At 44.0% G+C, this 23,285-nt stretch overlaps 1 protein-coding gene across 17 annotated transcripts in view; it reads left to right on the plus strand.

Annotated features, from left to right (window-relative positions):
* The first annotated feature begins 7 nt into the window (after positions 1-7).
* Positions 8-23,285, plus strand: part of LOC139767905 (uncharacterized) — a 42,546-nt gene continuing 19,268 nt past the window's right edge. For 8 of the 17 annotated variants that reach the window (XM_071697609.1, XM_071697613.1, XM_071697611.1 and 5 more), the window contains exons 1-3: positions 8,410-8,505; positions 19,715-20,028; positions 20,812-21,102. In XM_071697609.1, the coding sequence (XP_071553710.1) occupies positions 8,425-8,505; positions 19,715-20,028; positions 20,812-21,102 (686 nt within the window). In that variant the 5' untranslated portion in view covers positions 8,410-8,424. Of the gene's footprint in view, positions 148-491; positions 593-3,323; positions 3,493-3,589; positions 3,698-3,963; positions 4,099-4,244; positions 4,960-4,995; positions 6,275-7,936; positions 8,506-19,714; positions 20,029-20,811; positions 21,103-23,285 lie in introns of those variants that run through there. The other 9 variants (XM_071697617.1, XM_071697616.1, XM_071697621.1 and 6 more) reach the window with 9 other exon arrangements.

A 23,285-nucleotide genomic window follows, 5' to 3' on the forward strand; every position in this document is an offset into this window, starting at 1 on the left:
ACGTACACTCGACAGCAGACAGATTGAAACACTTCCTTCTGGATGAGTTTTGTGACGCACCGGATCGTAAAGCGCGAACCACTTGTTCACGGATCAGCGCAGTGAGCAATTATGCCAACTGTCGAGGTCGCCCAAGGAAATTTAAAGGTATGACGTTTAATTTGATTCAATTTCAATTTCAATTTCAAAAAATTTTTAAAAAATAACAACATATTTAATTTAAATAATAATATATATTAACATAAAGATATTTCAACAAAAGGGCTGGTCGTTCCAACCTGTTGGTAAACTAACTAATAGTTAAATCATGTCTTTGTTTTTCCTTCAAATTAAACAAGGATAGACACATGATTTAACTATTAGTAAAGTTTACCAATAGGTTGGAACAACCGGCTCTGTCAGATGCGATGTGAACCTATATTACATCGATGCGCAATCCGTTTGAATGAGCTTTTATGTGTTATCATAAACATAACCTCTTTTTTTTACAGAATATGCAAGAAGCACATAGCGAGCAGTAGCGGAAGATGTTTCGAATATATAAAATAAATAAAAGTCAATTAAATGATGAAGAGCATTTATAACGCCAAAAGTAAGTAATAATAAACTATCTCATATAAATATATGTTGAATAACTTCAATTTAAAAATAATGAGGTGCCATGTCCGTGACTGGTTTTATATCAATGCAATGAGATGGCCTTATAAATGGCTTAAATTTTCTTTAGTCTTCTGTAATTGAAATGTTATACACAGTCTTGATATATAGTATATGTTTTATTTATCTCAATATCTAAACTTGCATCTTGAATATGTGTATTACATGTATATGCATGTAAAAATTTCCCTTATTTAGGGTGATGTTCATATATATAGTCTGATCTTGTATTTAAGATATATATATCACTTTAAGGTTTTGAGATTACATCCAGTGAATAAATTAATGACCTTATGTTATTTTAAAATCGTATTTAAATATAAAATCGAATTATTGATATTCCTCTAACAAATTAATATCTATGTTGCAGATTTTCTTTTATACAATTATTATAAAGAAATTAGAAATTATTATTGAACACTATTATTCTTTTTATTTTATATTATAAATTTTGACGATTGTTTGAAATTTTCATAACTGAAAATTGAAGTTTCATCTACATATATTGTAAATAAAGAATATTTTTAAAAATAAAATTGCTATATCTAAAAATATATAAGATAATTATTATCGATAATATATGCTCAAGATTTTTTATATTTCCGCGTTTTATTTTATATTTTTATTTCAATGAAGACTCTAATAAAGTGCTGAATATATAGAAGCTGTTTGTCATGCTGCTGTCATATTCCATTCCCAATATTATATTATAGCTCGATTATAATTGCGAGGTTATTACTTTGAAATTGTATCATTCATGAGCGGAAACATAATTTGTGACGTGCGAATGACTGCAATTTCGAAAATGTTATCCCGAATTATCGATTTTTGCCGCAAGTGCAGCGCATCCGCGCGTTGCTAATTTATTTTTACTGAAAATACACTCGCCGCGCATGGAAACCAATGTTATTTCTGTCGTTACGTCTCCCTCGCCCTCGTTATAACGTCGAAAATTGGAGAGTCGCTTGATGAAACGCATACAAACTGCGTCTGGGAAACGCAAGGAGAACCTCCCGAAGCACAATTTTGTTTCCGTTATACCGATCTCGAGATGTCTGCGCGAAGATAAGAAAGGTCTAGGCAAACGTAACAATATAAAAAAAAAAAATTAAGTCATACATAAATAAAAACATTACGTGGATAGAGAAGATATAGCATAAGTTCTGGTAATCGAGATATCATTACTAAATGATTACATATGTAAAAGATACAAATACGACGCAAAATTTGTATATAAAAATAAACGATGTTTGTACATTGCACGTCCTCTGTTTTTCTCAATTGGCATACGAGTTATTATTCCCGCGAACGGACGTATCGCGAAAGTACGCAGAAAATATCCTGGGCAATCAATATCGGTGTGCAAAGTACACGGAAGAGAGCTCGAAAAATAATCTGGAAAACGCGGATATACGCGCGTATATACTCGGCTGGCCATGCCTGCGTGGTGCAAATTTTATCGCGTGACCTTCGCGCCGTTCCCTCTACTCTGGGTAGAGCGATAGAGCGAAATTGCAGCGTCGTCGCTATACATATATCTCGTAAACATTAGCTTCACTTACATTTATTGATTTATATAAAAAAATACTTGCTCCTCCAAACGAGCCACGAATCTAAAAGAATAACGGAACGCAAAATGCTATAAATAGAAGCGTCGATAAGAGTCTAACTTTAGATCCGCGTAAACTTTGGATTGCGTTACTCCTATCCTGTTATCTATACTTAAAAAAAAAAAAAAAAAAGATAAACATCGTGTTGCACCGCGTAAGTCTGATCCGCGCGATATTTGCCGAGCGATAATGCGTCCCTCAATGAGTTGGGTTTAGTAAACTATCGTGTACTATATCCGATCAAAAATTTCTCCTCTTTTGATCATAATATCATTTAAATAGAAGCTTCCTTTGATACTTAAACTACAATTTCTACTTTCTAGTACATATATTTACATCAAAGGAGACTGATTCAAATGTTTAAAATATAAAATAGAATAGGTTTACATTTAAGTCATCAAGATCATTATGATAAGAAGAAAAAATTTGGATGGGATAGTATACAGTAGTTGTAAAACCGGACTTTATAAGTCGTCGTGTAAACGTAGTCAATGTCACTTTAACGCCGGAGATCCTTTTTATTTTCGGCAGTCTTACATCTACGTCAATTACGCTGACACATTTCGACGCGACGAAATTGCACAGCGCGATTTTAAATAGCGTCGAGGTCAACAGCACGAGAAAGTCATTATTTTTCACTCGATAAACACCATTATATATATATATACGTACTTTAAATTCTTCTTTAAAAACATCCCCGAACAAATTTTTCCATAAAGCTTCTTGGAACGAGCGCGACGGCGAGGAAAAGCCTGGGATTTTAAACGGTAGTGATAAAATATCTCCGAAGAAAATCGCGCACGTGGTCCCCTCCCCCCCCGTGAAAATTTCTGTCGGCGCCCATGGGTAGAATCGGGGACGGTGTGGAGCGCCCCCTCTCCCGAGGACGCGGCGACGAGGAAATCCTACCCAGGGGGCGAAGCGAGGAGATCCGTGGTAGTAGGGGGCGGTAGGGGGCGGCGCGGCGGTGGTGGCGGTGGTGGTGGTTCCGACGATAGGGGTGGCGCGCGGGCGCGAGCGCCATCTGGCCGTTCAGTGCCCGGCCACCCTCGGTACTCACTACTCGGTACACCCCGTGTGCCGTGTGTGTGCGTGACTCGCGCTCGCGGCTTCCGGATTATCGCGGCTAGTTTTGCGGGCCCCCCCGAGGATCGCGGACACCAGTAGTGCACCGTGCCTTAAATACAGTGACCAGTGTATGCCTTGAACGCGACGCGACAAAAAGGTAATTATCATCGGTGGTGGTGGTGGCGGCGACCGCGCGAGAGCGGCTGTCTCTCTCGCTCTCCTTCTCCCTTTCGGAGAGACGGTGAGATGTACGAAGTAACTGGAAGAACGGAGGCGACGGCGACGGCGACGACGACGATGACGATGACGATGACGGAGGTGGCGGCGTAGAGAGAGAAAGTGGAGCGCGACTCGCGAGTAAGGTAACGACGACGGCGGCGGCGGAGGATCCTCGCTCTCCTCGCGAAGCGACGACGTCGAGGAGAGTAGGCGCACGCGAGTCGACAAATCGATCCGCCCGCCTGCCGCCCCGATACCACGGCGCGATATTCCTCGCGCGAGCGACCCATGCGCGGGTATACGAGTAGAGAGAAAAACGATCGCGAGGGAGCAACGTCGTCGCGGAGTGCGGAGTCTTCGCGCGGGGATGTTTCCGAGTCGCTCTCCCCCTTCAGGCGCCTCCCCCTCGCCCGCGAGGCCGATATCGGCGACGTAGTATCGGGGCCGACGGGGCCGAAGGCGAGCGCGTCCACACCAGGGGCGGAGAGAGACTCTTCAGGCCCCCTTCAGGGTTCGCTTACCGAGACTACCGAAAGATAGAGAGGTAAACGGCGCGCGCGGGCATATCGGCCGCTCTCGGTGCACCCGCGGTGGAAACGTGGGCCGCCTACCTCCTCGTCGACGCTCGGCCGCGTCCGTCGGGTCTGCCTCCCGATTGATCGTCGGTGCGGCGCGGCGCGGCGCGACGCGACGCGCGTCATCGCCGTCCGTTCGTTCGAGTCCCCGCTCGCGCACGGCGGGTAGTAGGCGCGTGTTTCGGACGACGTGGAAAACGATCTCCCCGATCACGATCTCCCGGCGAGGCTGTGTACGCGCGGGGACGGGATACGGGACGATCGGGTGGACGAACGCGCTGGCGATGGTTTTTCTCGCAGCCGGTGCATGCGCCGTGTCGCCGGAACCCGCACGTCGGAGGAGAACGGAGAAGACGCGACCGGAGAACGGAGTTTGAATCTTTGTGGGGTTCCCTCGCGATCGCTGCTCGATTCTTCTCCGACGAGTTCCCCTTCCCCTTCCCCCCTCCCCTTCATCCGGAACGCGTAAGGGAGACCTTTCGTCGCGCGAGAATAACGCGAGATCGCGAACCCGAGAGAGCCTGATTTAGTTTCTCTCGAGATTAATTATCGGCGCGTTTAATTATCGCGACTGTTCCCGGTGCCTCCTCTCGTCTCCGCGAGAGACGTCGTGACCTCGTATGTGTTTTTCCTGAAGTAGTTTCCCGTCGGACTCGGTCGACGCGACTCGGTCTTGTCGCCTCCCTCCGTCCGACAATTAAGCTCGAAACGCGACTCCGCTTCAACACACGTCCGCCGCCACGATGTCGAATTTATGCGGAGCTAGCAGCGAGCCGAGTCAGGTGGCGAGTTATTTGCTTTAGCTTTCGACGAGAGAGACGAGAGTGGAGGTAAGCGAACGATTTTCTGCTTTGTTGCGTCTGCCCTTTGGCCTCGCGTGTAAATCATTCCGGATATGGAACGAGAGCCGGAATCGAGTCAGGAAAAACGCTTATCTTCCTTGAGCTGCTTATTTACTTTGAGAAAATGTAAGGATAATTCGCTCTTTTGACTCTCTCTCTCTCCAGCTTCGCGCATTCCCGGTTTAACGTCAAACTTTTTTTTACGCCAAGTTAACGGGCAGGCAAGTTTGAAAAATAGAGCGAGATACTTATTTACCTTATTCAGAGGGAATAATTAATTCAGAGGATTTTCCTCTGAAACTCCAGGAGCGTTAATTTTTAAGGGAGTTAATTCAGGGGAGAGTTAATTTAGGGGGCCGAGTGAGAGGCTCGTTTCTATCTGATTCTCTTCCCTGGTTTTTTTTCCCCGCTTTCCGATCTTTTCTCTAGCTCACCTTGCTCGACTCGCCTTCCCCCGTGTTTCGTGCAAGCTCGACGTTACGCTCAACGTGGATACGCGACGTTAGCGGAGAAGCGAATCGCCGGCAATATTTCAGTCAATTTATCTAATCTCTCGGTATTCTTTCGCAAGCGCGAGATAGGCGAATCGCTCTGCCTTCTTACCACTGGCTTCTTATATGTTCGCGCTCTGGGAAAAATTAAAGACGGAAATAACCCACTTTGGGGCCCACGATTACGCGTAACTAAAAATCGTAATTAGCTATTCTCTATCTATTTCAAAGATTTTTAAGTTGTACTAGTCAATTCTCTCAATTAGTTCTTAGTCGATATGCAGTTACGCAAAAATAATTTTCACTTAAGGGGCACTAACCAAAATGTTAATTAGGGTTACGATATCCAAATAATTTGATTATCTAAAATCGTGGGCCCCAAAGTGGGTTATATTTTGCTCGGAGCGGCGTGAGTGCCGTTCCTCGGCGATGACTCGCAACGTCGTCCCTCGGACGTACGGTGCAAATGCAAATACATACGCACCCGCATACGTACGCACGCAACGCACACACAAACACACACACACACACACACGGCGAGTCGATCGATTTTCCGTTCCCGATTCCGCGGCGCCCGCGGTGTGCAATGATCGGCGGCGAGCCGAGCGATACACCCGCGCGCGCATACACACGTACCACACACGGGGGATTCACGCGGGTTTTCTGTGCCGTTTCTCACGTAGGTCGTCAAGTCTCGGGTTGACGAAGCGTTCTACGATAGCGATGCGATCGTTTCTAGCTATAGACACGAGCGACGACGGATGAATCGCCGCGACTCCGCGTCGGAGAACCGGGAGAGTTTGAGGATCTAGGTACGTAGCAGTTTTTCACTCGGTCCCGCTTCGCGTCCCTCTTGCCGGCTATCTCTCTATTCCGAGGCGATAAAAATCACCGGCGAGCGATCTCTGTCCGGGAAACGACGGGACGTTCGGACGGAAGGTCGGTTTAATTAACGGGCGGAGGTGGACGCAGACTTTACACAAGATAACGAAGAGCACCACTTACGGCTTGGATATCTTTTTTCCACTGATCTGAATCTCAGGACGATTCGATCTTTCGATTAGTAGTACAACAGAAAAACTTGATTTTATAATAATAGTAATGTGGACCTTCTGCTTTATCGGATAATTAATTTCACCTTGCTCTCTCGTATATTACACGTGTGCCAAAAACGAAAAGGTCTGCATGTCTGGGTTCGATTGCAACCGTACATAAAGAATAACGTAAAATAACGGAGTCGAAAATATTCAGCATTCGTTCCTTGCCTGCCATGTGTGTCTGTGTGTCACGTGCGTGGTTAATTAAACTCGAGCTCGTAAAAACTGTTGACGTAGAGGTCCGGATTGCTTCAATCGAGAATGCTGTAACTCTCTCCCTTCTTCATCCCTCTTTCACCCCTTCTCTTCCTTTCTCTCTCTTTCAGACGCACGCTGATTTTCCCCAAGTATTCACGACACACCACGTAGTGCATCCGCGCGTAGTTCGTTGATCGTCCAATCTTAATACAGGCAAGACGTCCCCCCCGGGATGTACAATCAAGTTTGATTAATCCTCTGTGGCGCGCAATCTTGTTTAACATAAACAAGGCGGACCAGTAGATGAGGGTCTGAAATTTAATAGTGAGCAAAACAAACGATTTCTGTATCAAAAGAGCTTTTTCCCTCCACGTATAAACACTGTAAGCACGGAGTTCTCTTCGACATGGTTTTTTTTCCATGCCTTGCGAGACTTTCAGATTAGATGTTGCTCGTTACAGGTTCGCATTCTCAAAATTAATTAGCAAGTAAACTTGGCGCTCGACTTGGCGGTTTTTAAATTATCTGGCTCTGTAACATTTAATTTCGTCAGCTTTCGCGTAGATAGGCTCTCTCCTTTGATTTAATTGCTTAACTACTATGTATGGCTGTACTTTTGGTTATCAGGCTACTTTCACACATTAGGATTTAACTTTATATAAAATTAAATTATATAAATTGTATTAAAATTAAATTTCTCTTATATATATTAAAGAGAGCGAGAGAGAGAGAGAGAGAGAGAGAGAGAGAGAGAGAGAGAGAGAGAGAGAGAGAAAATGAGAACAGTTTTCAGAGAATAAAATTCAATCAGAGAACAGGATCTGCCAGTGAGATTAACGAGAATCATTGTAAGAGGTCAAAATCCTACCGTGTGTGATTCAGTTAACAATAGTGACGGAAAAGCCCGAACTTTTTTTTTTTCGAGGCTTCGATTTGATTAAAAACTCCATAATACGTGGAGAATATAATTTTACAATCAATGTAACGAAATTTAACGACTAAATCGGCGTAACGTTAACAATAGAACGCGAGAGGAATATCGATTCGATAAAAGAATTTTCGGAAACCTGCTTTTTTCGAATCCGATGAAAAAGAGGGCAGGCTAGGATATAGGGAAAAAAAACCCCGGGCACGCTGTTTTACAACCGATCGCCCAGCGATATGAAATATTCGACGTTCGCGATCCGCCGGAGTGACTTCCTGTCGATTCCGTTTGGCGTACCTGTTTTTTGCGGCGTGCTGCCGACAGGTGCTCGTGGAATATCGGCCGTCCTATCGTGAATTTTCGCGAGCAAGTGCACGTCGCAATCGTAACGGCGGTGCCGTTCACCTCTCCCAGACGAGTCTCGTACGTCTCTAATCTCGTCGATCTTAACGCCCGCGCGAAAAAGGGCTCGATCTTAACGACGCTTCTCGAGCGAGTTCTTTTATCGTCGCGTGGCAATCCGTATTTTAGAATCGAGTGAAACAAATGGTCGCCCATGTTCTCTCCTTCGGGGGGATTCCAACGCCCATGAATTCTTCTCATTCTTCCCATTACTTCTTTGCCCATCAAGTAAAACCCGCCAGACATAAAATAGCAGTATAGATTCGTAATGGAAATGTGACAGTCTACTCTTTGCGTGATAGTCGTTTATAACAGTTCTGCGAAAGTTAGTTGCTGTCTAATGCATTTACTCGAATGCCAGTATAGGGACGATCTTACTGTCATCACATATGGAATGTTTTTATCGATATTAAAAAAAAATGTATGTTATACTATATTATCATTGTGCTGTATTAAAATGCAAAAATTTAATAATTTCCTGTTTGGGAAACTATTAAATATTAAAATTTTCAGCTTTAACACTTTCCCATTTGGAAAGTGTTACAGCCTCATCATGAAGGCTATTTTTGTTCTCCGATAGAAAGAGAGAGAGAGAAAAGAAAAAAATCCTTGCGTAGATAAATATAAATCATGCAGATATAAGCTGTAAAAGATACAATTTCGTCTGACACATCATGTATTTGAAACATGTATGTGAATGTATATTTCTCTAAAAAAGGAGGGAGAGGAGAAAGGACGAACTGTAAAAATTTCGCATTCTTCTAGTTTGACCCCGACCTGGTTCGAAATAGCGAGCGAGTATGGCAGGGGACTCTCTACATCTAGTTTGCATCGGTTTTGCATTTCTTCGCGGGGGGGAACATCGTTAGAAGCGTGTCGCACTAAAAAACAGAGAGAAAGGGAGAGATCGGGCTTCACTTTGTACGTTACCGCTAAAAATACGCGATGGCGGTAGGACAGGGCCGTTGGGGATGATGCTGTAGCGGCGCATGCATCGCGCCACTAAAGCGGATGCTGCATGTGCATCGGGCATTGTCAATAACGCCGCCAAGATGCGACGGACTAACAATACGTTACGACGTGCACGCGCGCGTAGAAACGGCCGTGAGGACGTTTAATCCGCGAGCTTTCGCTGGTCATCAAGCCCAGTTCGCAATATAAAGAGAATATAAAATAAAAGGAATTAACGTGGAGAGAACGGAAAAAAGATCAATAAATATAGTATCATTTCGCGAGTCAGGCTTTTTTCTCAAAAACTCGTACATTTTAAATGACAAAAATCTGCAAACGTTAGAGGGCAGAATTAAAAGAATTGATTTTCTTAGATGCGGGACAGGTTTATATGTTTTCTCGTAATATATTCGAGATCGATACTTTCTTTATCATATATATATATATTTTCTGTGTCATTTAGGACGTTGCACGTTCTCAATTCTTGAACAGTGTGTTATTCGTGTGATTTATTTAAACTACGGAACCTTTATGACGTATATTATATTCTTCTACCTTGCTCAGCGCCCGAATCCGGTGCCGTGCCGAGAGCTTAAACGCGGAAATCACAATACCGCGGAAAAATACTCTCGACGGTATTAATCGCGTCGTTAATACCTTACTCTTTGTTTCAACGAGTTTATTCGTATGCCTCCCCGTCCTTCTCGGACATAAATAATCACCGTCGGCACGTTTTTTTGCTATATGTACAGATTATACGAGACGCGGGCAGAGCCGTAGAGAGTTATACCGTACGAAGCAAATGTATAATTTCAGTAATTTTGAATTCTCAATTGAGAATTCTCTCATCGAGAATTGAACGTACCTGTAATAAATACCGCGTAATTTATTGCTACGGAAACAACAACGAACAAGGTCCAAGTATTTTAGCCGCATCATTGTATCCGTATGGTTTTCCCGAACTTTGTTATCCAAATATGTATGAATTCGAACGACCAAGTGACCCTCGACCGTTTATTTCGATGCTCGAGGTATTTCCGCTCGCCGGAGCGTAAGTGCGGAATGAGAATAGGGCTAGGGAGGGATGGACGTCTCGTCGTCTTCTCCCCGCGATTCGTAGACGTGAATCATCAGCCTGGTATCGACGTTCGGGTACGGCCGGAGACATATTGACACGTGAATCTTATATATATATATATATATATAATCGTGACGAGACGTCAGAGGGGATGGCGAAATTTTGAAAACCATCAGCTAACGGACGTTAATGACGTACCGTAACGAGTACACGGGGAGGGCAACAACAGAATTTTGTTGCGCCTGACAATTGGGCGATTGAGCTGCGCCAATGCAGAATTTGCAAATGCGACATTTGTGTAATTGAACAGAATTGATTGCGGTGGAGTGACTCGATGCGCCGTCTTTCCCGCATTCTGGTTTAGCGCAAGGTCTCTATCAAAATCGATTGTCAATTCTACCGTGAAATATCAGAGTACAAATTCTGCTAATGAGCCACGCGAAACTCGGCACGCAATTTATGAGAGTGAGAACAGACTTATTGAAAATAACCGTCGACAATAAAATGTAAAATAAATGTAGAAATTGATTATCGAGATATCGATACCAGTTTATCGTATCCACAGGATAATAAACGTCATTCCAAACGGCAAGAAATCCAATCTTATTTCTGGATGGGGATAAGGGGTCCAGTTTCAAATCGTTAAGCATATTCCCGTAACGAGGGAGTAACGAAGGAAAGGAAGGAGTAATAAGAGCCGCAACGAGAGAGAGAGTCGACACACATCGCCGTATGCGCGACAATTAGGTGGCGCAAAGAAGTTTGATAACGTGCCGGCTCGACCTGAAATCCAGCGCGACATTCGGCCGCTAAAAATAGGAAGCGTTTACCCGTCCATTGAGATTCCGAATCGATCGATCGCGCATCCTGGCGTGTAACATCGACGAGTAACCGACATCTACATCGTTTGAATTTCGTTTTTCCAAAGGGACCGCCGCCGTTGTATCGATCTGTTGACCGTCAACGATGGCGGCGAACCGAATGACAAGCGGGTAACGTAAGGAGAGGTAATGTTAAAACTCCCACACTGCTCTACGTTATTACAAGATTACGAGTGGGTGAGGTATATCAGGTTGTCTTTCAAATCCGAGGAGCTCGTTCCGCGGTTTCCGCTCGACGTTGTTTCAAATGGCGAGATCGATAGACGAGGTTTTCTAAAACGGGATATATCCACCTCCGGAAAAGAAGATAATGTTAATACCTTCTCGGAATGATGATCTCGCAGTCCTCGACGGCGCCAACTCGATGATATTGACTCGACATAATTTTATAAAGGAAAAACCCTATGTTTTTTACATTTTACATTTTAAAAAAATTTTATTTGTGTTTAATTTTGAGAATTAATCCGTTCAACTCGTGGTCAATGCGTGATTCGACGTGCCATATATCGATCTGTCTCATTGTCAGTAACACGTTTATTAATTTATCTTGTTTATTATTATTATGCTTTTCTATTGTATCTCGAATAATTGTCATATTTTATTATATTTATTGATTATTTTCTTATTTTCCGTTCAGCGATCTTATTTAGAAGGTATGTTATTTTCTCAAATACTTTTTTTGCTTCAATAACACAGTAATCTCTCTAACTAAGAGCTATATATAACTTTCACGGAAAGGATTTCTTTTTATATATACCTGGTACATGATGACCTATACCTATAATGGTATATGTATTTATATTCAATATACATATACAACGTTTCTCAATGTACATGTAATTTCTAAGGTAAAATCGAGACCTAGTGCTCCATTATACTTTGTATTAAAAAGTCGCATTATTAATGCCTGGAGCAACAAGAATATGTGTTCTTAAGCTTAATTTTAAACACTTATAAAATAATCTCTGTGAAAAATAAAAATGAATTCCTAGAAAGTTTTCTTATTTCCTAAGAATTTTTATATATCTTCTGAAAAAGAAAGATGACAAAATAGAGTAGATCAAAAAGAGTACGTCTTATCGTCACTTTTTAAAAATTAAATTATTGAATATCCTGTACGATTTAATAAAAATAAGATATCAATATAGAATATAAAACACTGACCCATCAAATTTTCTTTATAGTTACACTTGTTATATAAATAAAATTATACAAATAAAAATTGAGAATCGCATCACTAGAATGGCATTCTCTCGAATTCAACGCGGGAAATGAAAGAGTCAGTAGGTCGCCATTACCAAAATTCTTCTCTCATTTTTCTCTTTCTTCCATTTCTCTCTTTCTCTCTTTCTCTCCTTTTATTATTATTTATTCCTTTAATTTGTGCCCGACCGTTGGCGATATCTCACGGCGAGACGTGCCGCGTATGAAGCGTGCCCATAATTCGTCGCGATCCGACAATATACGTCAGGCTGGAGCACGATCTTTTAAATTAAAGCCATTAGATCCGTAGGATTATTACCGGAGGCCTGATACTCCATGAGGCTCCATAAAATCCCATGAGTTGACTCAATGACGCCGTTGGCACAAGGAAGAGGCCCGTCGCTTGACGACGTCAATATACTTAATGGAGTTACGTATCTCAATAAGTCTTAATTAGATTCTTATTTTAACCGAAATTTTATTTAACGTGTAATGGCCGAAATGTTCAATATGTTAGTATCAAATTAGGCTCGCTCAGGTTTATTAACTTCACGAGTTAATCAAGAAAGGATTAAAACTGAAATTGAAATTAGAGGAGCTTAAATTCCTCCGGATCAACTTTGCGTTGTCACGTAATCTGTGACTGAAGGGATATCCGATGATTTCATAATAATCCATCTTTTATTCATATGCGTTAAATATATTCGTTTAGAGGTGTTGCTGCGAGAATTCGTCGCAGCGAGAAAGGGGAGAGAGTTCGGCGAGAGGTACAAACGCTATTAATTATTAAATTAATTCCCACGTGTCAACGATCCGTACCACGTCACTGAATTAACGCGAATAAAATCACCCGAAGTCTACGTTGATTATCGAGTTGACTAATTATCATCTTTTTTTTCTTTTTCTCGCGAAGTTTTCTTTTGATAAATCAAAGTTCTCCTCCTGGCGGGATAACGAGCATGAAATTATGAGCTATTCGCTTCGCGCGATCGTGGAATTGATCCGATTCTCCCTTTCTCTCTCTCTCTCTCTCTCTCTCTCTCTCTCTCTCTCTCTCTCTCTCTCTCTCTCTCTCCTCCCCCAACTCCCTTTGCACCCTCTTGAGGACGTCCTGTTTTTAATTGAATCGGATTATGGAAACGCGTCGGGCGTTTCAAACGTCGCCGTGGCGAATGTCAATAATCTTAAGTGGCCATAAGAAGCGGGATTATTTGAAATTCATTGGATTTGCGAAAATCCCGAGGTACCGGCCGCGGCTTTTTACGGAATCGCGAGATACGGAGAATCGCGATCGAGATCGTGTGATAAAGGGTAGAGCCACGGTGCATCCGTACATCTTGCCTGGCGCGCTGTCTACTAATAAATTTGCTTGCCGACGTTGTACATACGTATTCGGCTTTTGTAAAAAGGGAACAATATATCTGGATCCTTATCGCGGAGAATAAAAAGGAATTTACACGGGAAGTAACACGGTATTTTAGTTTTCACAAAAAGAGCTCCTCTAACGGAAAATTTTAGTTTTTCTCAAAAGAGGGTTGACGTTCAGTCCCGCTATCCTCAATCCGTTACTCGACTTTTTTTTAAAGAAGCAGAATGTACGATATCGGTAAAGGGAAAAATAGATATAACAATGAGCACGTCTGAAAAGTGAATTGATTGTCAGATAGTATTAATACAGTCTAATTTAGGTCAGAAAGTATAGAATCAAGTTCGACTGTTGCTCGATGTATGTGCAACTATTGTTCGTAATGAATACAATGAATTAATGTGGATCTCATTGTCGTAACATGTAAAAAAAAATTCATAGGAGTTTGGCTCGGAGAATTAATATTTAAATCTGGCTTTTTAAGACCGAATCGCCAGCGTGTCTCATTCTAAGAATTGGAATAAATATTGTGGCATATTACGACGATGCTTATAACTTTTACTGAAGCGAATCGATCTCCGAGTTTGGCCGAGAATCTGCGAATGGTGTGCGTGCCACGACAGACAATACGGACGGGCTTAACGATCGACTTAACGATGCTGGCTTCATAAAAACTCATTGTACACACGTACGAATCATAATTCGCAATATATACGACAAAGTCGAAAACAAGGCTAATGTGATTGCCCATAATTGCAGCGCGCCTCGCAGACAGCGCGCCGCGGTGGGAGTCCTTCGCGACCGAAACGATGCCACATAAATTGAAGCATGTTGTATATTGGCTCAAGACCAAACACTTAAGAGTTTACATCATCCGAGCGGTCCATGTATACGGATATATATCGAATGTATCGATACATCTAGGAAGTACCAGTATTTCAGTAGCGACGCCTTAGAAGTGGCAGTACCATACATCTTGGAAGTGGCCGATGCTTTTAATAAGCATCAATAATTTAAAATTCCTCGCGCGAGAAACTGTGACGGGATCTGAGTATAACACGCGGCTACTAATTCGCCGATCGTAAAGTCAATTTTACAAAATTATCCGCTTAACGAGATTACGAAAGTTGTGATATCGGATCGTGTGACTAGAGAATTAATATTTTAGCGATGCCGTAAGTTTTTAATATACCCAGGCTATTTAGCTCGCTGCAAGTTTCAAATTGAATCGAAGTATGAAATTGCCGTTTATCGATTAGATTAAAAACGCGGGATGTCAATTTATATTCTTCGTTATCTAGTCTGATATTAAAACCCCTCGCGGCTCTGTGAAACGAGACGCAGTGGCCACCGGGTCGCCACCGTCTAAGAGGGTTGGCCTTCCTCCCTGGTCGACGGCGGTCGTATACAGAGGGTCGGGAACGAACTTCGTCCGCAGCGCGAAGTACTCGAGGGATACGTGCGGAAAACGCAGACGAATTCGGAGTCCGCGCGATAATCGATCGCCAGGACGGCACGGCACTTCGGTGTCGGGCGCCTCTCGCCCGACACCGCGCCATTGTCGTGCGTTCCCGAAAAAAAAAAAATAACCGCCCAGAGAATCGTTCCGAAAAAACGAAAACCCGTTCGCCGTTTTTTGTCCCCGAGGAAGCAGGAAGAAAATGCAATGCGACGACGCTCGGCGCGGCGTGTTGAGCGTCGCGGTGCGGCGCGGCGGGATTCAAAATGTGCCGATTGTATCTGTTGGTGCCAGTGACCCCCTATTGATTCCACGCTCAGCGAAGCACAGACCAGACCCTCTCGTTTCCCACCCTCTCGCCACTCTCTCTCCCTCTCTTTCGCTCTCGTTTTCTCCTTCTCTACCTTTCTCCCCTCTTTCCCTCTCTCTTTCTCTCTCTCGCTGCCGACTCTCTTTCGCCTCTTCGCCACCCTCTCGTTTCCTCGTGTTCGACCACCCTCTGCGCGCCCACCCACCCTCTGCCCTCTTGCTCTCTTACACGGTTACGCGCGATATACCGCCCGCTCGCAGCAGTGTCCCACGCCAGCGAGCCCAACATCGGTTTCACCCTGTAGTAGCTACCAGCCGACTAACCGACCGACCAGCCTGGGCGAAAATAATTTTAACTCTGTCACGAAGAGACCGCGTATAATCGACGTCCTACCTGCGGCCGCTCGGTGCGGCTGGTATCCCGCACATTGGCTAAGTCGGCCGCTTCTTTCCCCCTTGACACAATGAAGGCGGGATTATTAACGGGGCTAAGCGTTCCGCGTTTGCTTCGTTGTCCTCCTGAAAGCTCCTGGTGAGTCAGGAGACTGGCTTGAAAAAAGTGTCGGAGACTTCAGAGTTCTGAAAGACCTATGAAAAATCCCTGTAGAAAAATACGACTTTTCTTCCGAGACTTTCAATCAGACTTCTTGCGCGTCTATTGTTCCACGGAAGCCATTAATTTTGTTGCAATATTTTGCGGTACCTTTGAAGTAAACAATTGGCTCAAAGCATATTCTTTGACCGAATGCCTTCTCTCGTGATTTCTCTGTGTTTAATATTAGATCTCTTGGCGATCAAATAGCCGGGTTAACACTCTGTTAAAGTCCGCTTGACGTTAATGAGAATTAAGGTCTGCCATGTACCCGTGCTTTTGAATGAACTCTTGCAAAAATGTATGTCTAGTTGATATCAGGTTCTGCTACATTAAACTTCTCGGCTCGTGTAAGAACCACGATCCGAGCGCAGCTAAAAAAAGGTTCGATCAATCATAATTTCAACAGTCCTAGATTTTTCCTTTTTAAATAAGCATCGTTAGTTTTATATGTGTGACTCGCGATAGCGGGTTACACGCTCTTTATATCAGTCACACTCCGTGGAGAGACGCTTATTTTTGCTGTCCCGAGCAGACCCCTTTAAGTTCTTTAAGAGCTACGAGAAATTTGTTTGTGTCCAATAGGAGGCGCCTGTGATAGAGTTCGAAAACAGGAGCAAGTCGATAGTGGCCGCCGGTAGTTTCACTGGAAATCGCACGACGAAGAGTTACTGGGACAGCCAGGTCTATACATATGCCATTGTCCTCCCCCCCGGTCGCTTCGGAACCTGCGTTAAACTGTAGATCGTAGATTAATGGCATAGTAGACTACGTTGAAAATGGAGGAATGAAACCGTTTATAGAGCGTATTCCCATATTTTCAAGGAAGCCGTACGCCTCGCCACCGTTTTCGATCTTTATTACGGCGGTCATCGGTTCATAAATTTGTGAGAGTACTCGAGTACACCAGTTGTACTTTATTAGACTATTACCTTTTATGATTCTATGAAGATCGCTAAATTTGAAATGCATATAAGCGATATGAAAAGTGATGTAAAACCTAAAACTTTTTATGTAAGTCCAACAGAGTTTTGCGGACTCGTAATTAAATGCGATTAAAAGGGAGGTGATGATCACACATCTGTGTTTTCATGCCGGCTACGCGGCGAGAATTACGGACGTTTCTCTTCGGGCAAAATTAGTTTCGTCGGTGCAATCTTCCTCCATTCCAGGGTAGATGATCACATGTCTTGTCATATACGATGGAAGATTCATGGAGGTTCCATTGTTACACAGGCGAGGCTGGGTAGCGCCGTTCATTCCGTTTCCGCGCCAAGTAGGCGAGAGCGTACTTTTATCACTGTCGGAACGGAACGGAATGCCCGTTCTAAGTTTCTACGTGCATAAGGTCTAGACTCGATGGCACGAATTATACGCTATTTGGGCCAACGTACGCCGGCTCGCGTGCTTCCGTAATTCCGGCTGTTTCACATCGGCGTCCGGCGGAGAGAGAGAGAGGAACCCGATTCTTTCCACCCGAATCACGAAAAACGAGGCGGAACACGAGACACGGATTTCGCGTGGCAAATTCTACTTTTGTAGAATTGTCCCACGTACGTACTTTTGCAGCGCATTACATCTCGCATTACGCAAAGTTATGCGACCGTTTATACGGAATAAATCATGCCTCCTTCAACAGCCGTCATGCGGTACCTGCACTTGTATTATTACGCAAACTTTTTCTTCGCCTACCGTTTTTCCCGCTTTCAATGGGAAAATTCTCAAACTGGGGAAGAGGGAGGTATATAGAGAGAACTGGGTGCGTGTAACGGAACGCGGATCCACGGTTCTCTCGTTTAGAAAATGCCACGTGAAACGACCGACGGGAATACGTTACCTGTCGGATGCCAAGCCGCGGCGGACGCGAAAGGATAAATCGAGTTCAGCTATGCGAAACTAATAATGCCGCGTGCCTGTCCGGCGCTTCCCTCGAAACGAGCGCGCCGCGCCGTTCCTCGCTTCTCGCGCCAGCTACGTGCTTCCGCAAGTGAAGCCGACATATAACGCGCAGGGGGGTGTGTAATATAAATTAACGAACGTATACGATGTCGCTCGCTCCTTCACGCTCGCTCCGTAATTCAGCGCTGACTCACGCACCGCAACGCACCAATTGAACGCGTACGATGACTCATGCACGCGTACGGTATCTCCTCCCTTCCGTATGACGAATCGGGGTGTCCTCGAAAAAGAAGAGAAATTGGAACCGTCTGTGTCGCGGTACACGCTTCTCGAGGACTGAACTCGGTTCAGTTCTGGCGCGTTCAATTTCCGGCAGATAGATATACGTTACAGATATACGACAAGTATAAACCATCGTGCTCGGAAAGCCAAATATTTATTTACAAGCGAGCAACGACGTCAAGAGTTACTCCGGGGCACTCTCTCTTCCCATTTGCCGTCTGTCCCTCAAACTGAATTCGTAGTTACCTCACACGCGGACCTGAATGCGCAACGTCTCTTCTATATTTTTTCGGAGAGAGAGAGAGAGAGAGAGCAGGTTGAACCAACAGCACACCGCGCCAACATCGGTGGAGAATTCCGCGTGGGGCGTCGACCGCGGAATTTTCATAAGTCCCGTGCGGGAAAACTGCTGTTAATTAAAAGGGTAAAGTTCATCGCGCGGGTAAGGCGCGTTGAGAACTCGACGGGACTTCGCTTCGCATCGGAGTTACTGCATAACAATAAATTCGGCGCGGAAAGTTCGCGACGGGGTTGGTCGGCTGCGCATAACGGGCGCTGCTATGCTCGAGGTAATAACTTGAGTTTCGGAATAACTGTTTGCTCGCAAATTTCTCCGCGAGGAGAGGAAACTTCCGGCACTCGTCTGCGCGAAGTATGTGTACGCACGAGCCCATTGTGAGATGAAAGAAACTCGCGAGTGGGTAATTATTGTCGCGTAATTGGGGATGATTCACCCTCTCGGAATTTCGTGCGAAAATTTTCTACAGCTCGCGAGTGACTTTATAATCAATTTAAAAAAAAGACGAATGCCTTTTACTATGAGAACTTTAAATGAACTTTTTGTATCAAATATATAGCTTGTGTTGGAAATGTATACCTTTCCAAAAGTCTAACGATGTAAGTTGAGCAATTTTCAGACCACAATGTCTGCAATTGTTTCTCGCAATAATCTCTTTCGGATAATCTGTCTCCGATAACTTTGGGCGCGCGAGAAACCAACCAACGGCCGCTCATTTGGACGTATCACGGCCTCTGTGTCTCACCCCGCGGCCCGTGTACATCACTGACCCAACCCTAGCGGGCGCGATGCTTCAATCCCCTTTGAACACCGCGGCTCTGTATGAAGTATCGCTCTCGCGGTGTCGCGCACACGAGTGGCGGCGCAAGTGCAATCTCGTTATAGAGCAAAGGGAAGAGCGAGATTTTTCATTCGCATATACCGAAAGAGCGGTTTGAAACTGCAGCGGTACACACATTTCGACGGATGACCTCTTTAGATACCTCCAAATTGATCTTCCTCTACGGGGGATTTAAAACTAGCGGTGCGAATCAGCAAGTTTTTAAAAGAAGTCTTTTTAAAAGAAATATCATCTCGATCTCCGAGACGGAAAATGCGCGTACATCATCGGACACTTTACATGACACACGTGCAGGCAGATATAGGGACGTTCGCGCGAGACGTTGAGGAACACGAGGAGTCTCTCTCTCTCTCTCTCTCTCTCTCTCGCCTCGCCTCGTCTGGTATAACTTAAAATGAACGCGCGAATGTACGTCGCATCTCATCCACGCCGCGTTTAACACCGCGAATTCCTTCCTCTGTGTGCCCGCAGAATGGACATCCTGCTGCGAGACATGAACGCGCCGTGGCGATGACAAGCCTGATCTTGGAGAACGCCGACTTGAATCGACTCTTTCCGAAATGCCGGCCTAGGGGCGGCCCACCCCCGGCCCCGGGGGCCTCCACGCAGAGCAGCCAGCAGCCGCATGACAGCCCCTGCCAGACGGAGGCCGCCGCTATCACCACCGCCGCCACCGCCGCGACCGCCGCAACAGTCGCTGCCACCATCGCCTCTACGAACACGTCGACGAGCGCCTCCGCGATATCGGACGACATGATCGACCTCGAGCGCGATACCTCCGACAGGCAAGTTAAACCGATTTACCGAAGGGGGGAAAGAGGGGAGGAGTACCCGAAGGGTCGGGATCGGGTTAATCGGGGTAGCTCCGGAAGTACCGCGAGAAAAAGCCGACGGATAACGGTGATTTGAGTCTAATATTCCAGTAGACGATCTAATATACGTGTCTGAAATTGACGTCGGTATTTTAAAGACTCGTTTCACGAAGCAGAAGGGAACAGAAAATTTATGTACGAAGCACTAAGTGCGCGCGAAACAATGTTATGTAATTGTAGTTTTTAAACAGTATACTTTTCATATCTCTTTGTAACGATCTCATAACGAGCAGAATATTAGTGATATGCGAACAATTTCATTCCTGCGTACATTTTTATATTATGCAATTATTTCCATCTAACGTCTCACGCGAAATTATAGGACGGTTTATTACGTAATTGAGGAGCCAGATGGGGCACAGGCGTGCGGAAATAAAGATGAAAAACTGCGTCGGGAGAGGAAAGTAAAAAGTAATTAGATTTATACGACGAATATACGTCGCACACTTGCGAGAGCAGATCTTTTCCGCCAACTATTTAGATAATTCCAAATTTTTGGAGAAACAGGACGAAGAGTCGCGTTACACCCTCGTCCCATCGGACTCCTCAGTTAACGATAAACAATAATGCGCTGTCGATTCCCACCATAAAACGATGGTTCGGGAACTCGTTTCTTCTTTTTCTCTCTCTTTTTTTTCAATTATACTCCCTCTAATCGATTTGCCGATTGTTAAGAGTGCCAAGTTACGTTCGTAGGTATAGGAAACGAGCGAATGGCAGAAAAAAATCAGGTTCGCTGTCCCGTAGGACGGCGAGCGTGGTGCCCGGTTTCACGGTCGAGGGCCAACTGCCGCACGCCACGAAGCCGCTTTCGTCGAGTTCCTCCTCGGCGTCCGGACGCAGCGAGGATGCGCCGCAATACGGTAGCCTGCCGGGTAGCGATCATCAGGGACAATCGCAGCAGGACGACAGCGGACCCGAGGGAAGCCCCGTGTACATTTTGACCTCGACCAAGGGAGGCCCCAGCTACAAGCTTCGGGATTCAAGGTAATCGAGAGAATCGTTTAACGTTTAACGTTTAACGTTGGAAGTGTAATTAACTCTAGAAATATCGACGGTTTCTCGGTTCTATTTATTACCAACGGAAAGATTAATACTTTGCGAATATACGAATATCGCCGCTATTTTAATCGACGCACTTTGGGGTGTTCACGAAAATGTTATTGCAAAATATCTTTTACAAAATCGTTTTTCCAAAATTTAAGAAAATATGAGACTTTGAGTCCAAAACTTTCAGTGAATATATAAAGCATCTTCTACATCTTTATAGCTGATGTGAATATAAAAGTTGACTAACCAAATGTCGGAGAATTGAGTTAATATAATTTGGAATAATATAATTATTCCAAAATAAAATTCGCGATTTATACTGCACTGTTCACCATTAATAAATCTATATTTATCATTAATAAACCATGTCAATCAGTTCGGCCTGGTATTTTTAAAAAATTAGATGACGAAAATAAAGCGCGAATAGTAATAGCGCAAATCAAAAGTACTGTAAATAAAGGTCACAGTTTTCAATATTTATAAAAACGAAATGAATTAAAATAGAAATTATGAAGTTAATTGAGGGGCGTTCGAATTACCGAGTTAAACTGTTAAATCGCACGGCGGAGGAATCGATAACGGGCGGCGGCGGAGGCCGACGTGTGCGAACACTTGTGTACACGCAAAAGTGTGTTACGTGTCGTATCGCGACGTTAAATTCGAGCGTTCGCTCGCGATGAAACGTGTCCGTCGTCACGATGAAAGTCCATTTGACGTACGGTCTTTGTGTATCTACGGTGGACACGAGCGACCGGTTTCGATATCCGATACAGTTTCTACAGAGGTTTCCACAGTGCCCGGACACAGCGAGCGGCGATTCCCGCGCGCCGTGTCCATGTATATTCAACGGGGCGTTAATTTTAAGCTTAATACCGACGATATACTCGGACGGAAATGTCACTCAAATATCAGCCTGCTCTCTCTTCCTCGCGCCTGGCCGTTAATGTGTCGCGCGGGCTGTTCCGATGTACCTATAGCAAACAAGTCAATATGTCCGCGACAGTGTAATCCGTCCGGCAAATATTTTTCCCTCTCTCTTCCCCTGGCGTGGTTTCTCGCGACGAAACATCGTCTTCGCCGTCGGCAATAACATCGCACGGCTTGCTCTCTACGACTTGCAGCGAAGTCGCGCCAGTTTTTCATTAAAGGGTTGAAATTCAACTTCAACAAATTTACGTCCGGTGTCCTAGCGCGTTTAAAACGTTGCATTTCTGGTGAATGTTGAGTCATTAGGTTCAAACACGGTTCATTTTGAAGGGAATTGCTTAAATTCTAATTAGTCTAATTAACAAATATTACGATAAGTACTATTATAAAGTGTTAGGAGTCATATTATTTGCAATACGTATCCTTTTTTTAAAATCATAAAGAATTCATTAACATCAAAATTACAGCGATTGAGAAGGACCAAAACCTATAGTTGAAACGTTGTGACGGTTATAATTGACCAAAACCGATGGTCGAACTATCGCGACAATTACAATTAATAAAGATGGTTATAAGTCGAATAAAAAAAATTTTATTGTTAATCATTTACTAGCGAAGTAAAAGTTTCTGATTTGATTTATTTGCGTAGCATGATCCGTTTCTCGGATCAACTGGATTCGCATGGCGCTCAATGTTACCTTCGCGCGTGGCGATTATTCAAATACTCGAATATTATAAGTAATTAATTTCTCGGATTATTCGGGCCGACATTATGTGCGTCGCCCTGTTTAAGATGTATGAGCGAAATATTTAAGTTTCTTGGTTTCATGGTAAAGGAATAGCAGCAGTTTTACTAGTTAATACTTGCGGAAGTGCAATACGATATTTTGCGATACAAATTAGGCCGGAAACTTTCGGCCGCTTTTGGCCCTTATTACGCGGTTCTCATCAATATGCGTTTCGTTATATATTTTATTCATTTTGCCTTGTACGTACGTTAAATCTTCACTTTGCGGCCTTAAAAAGTCTCGCTACATTGGAATTTAGAGATATTTTGTTTTTTTTTGCCATTGGCAATCCGCTATTTTAGACTTTCTATGGTTTAATACCATTTTTTCGTATTCGGCGACCCCAAAAAGCCTGTCGTACACAATTTCAGCAGAAGTTGAAAATATTTTTTATATATATATTTT

The sequence above is a fragment of the Temnothorax nylanderi genome, unplaced genomic scaffold (genome assembly GCF_030848795.1).
Source record: "Temnothorax nylanderi isolate EJ_2023f unplaced genomic scaffold, tnyl_v1.0 TNYL_tig0013_pilon, whole genome shotgun sequence".
Taxonomy (NCBI): Eukaryota; Metazoa; Arthropoda; class Insecta; order Hymenoptera; family Formicidae; genus Temnothorax; species Temnothorax nylanderi.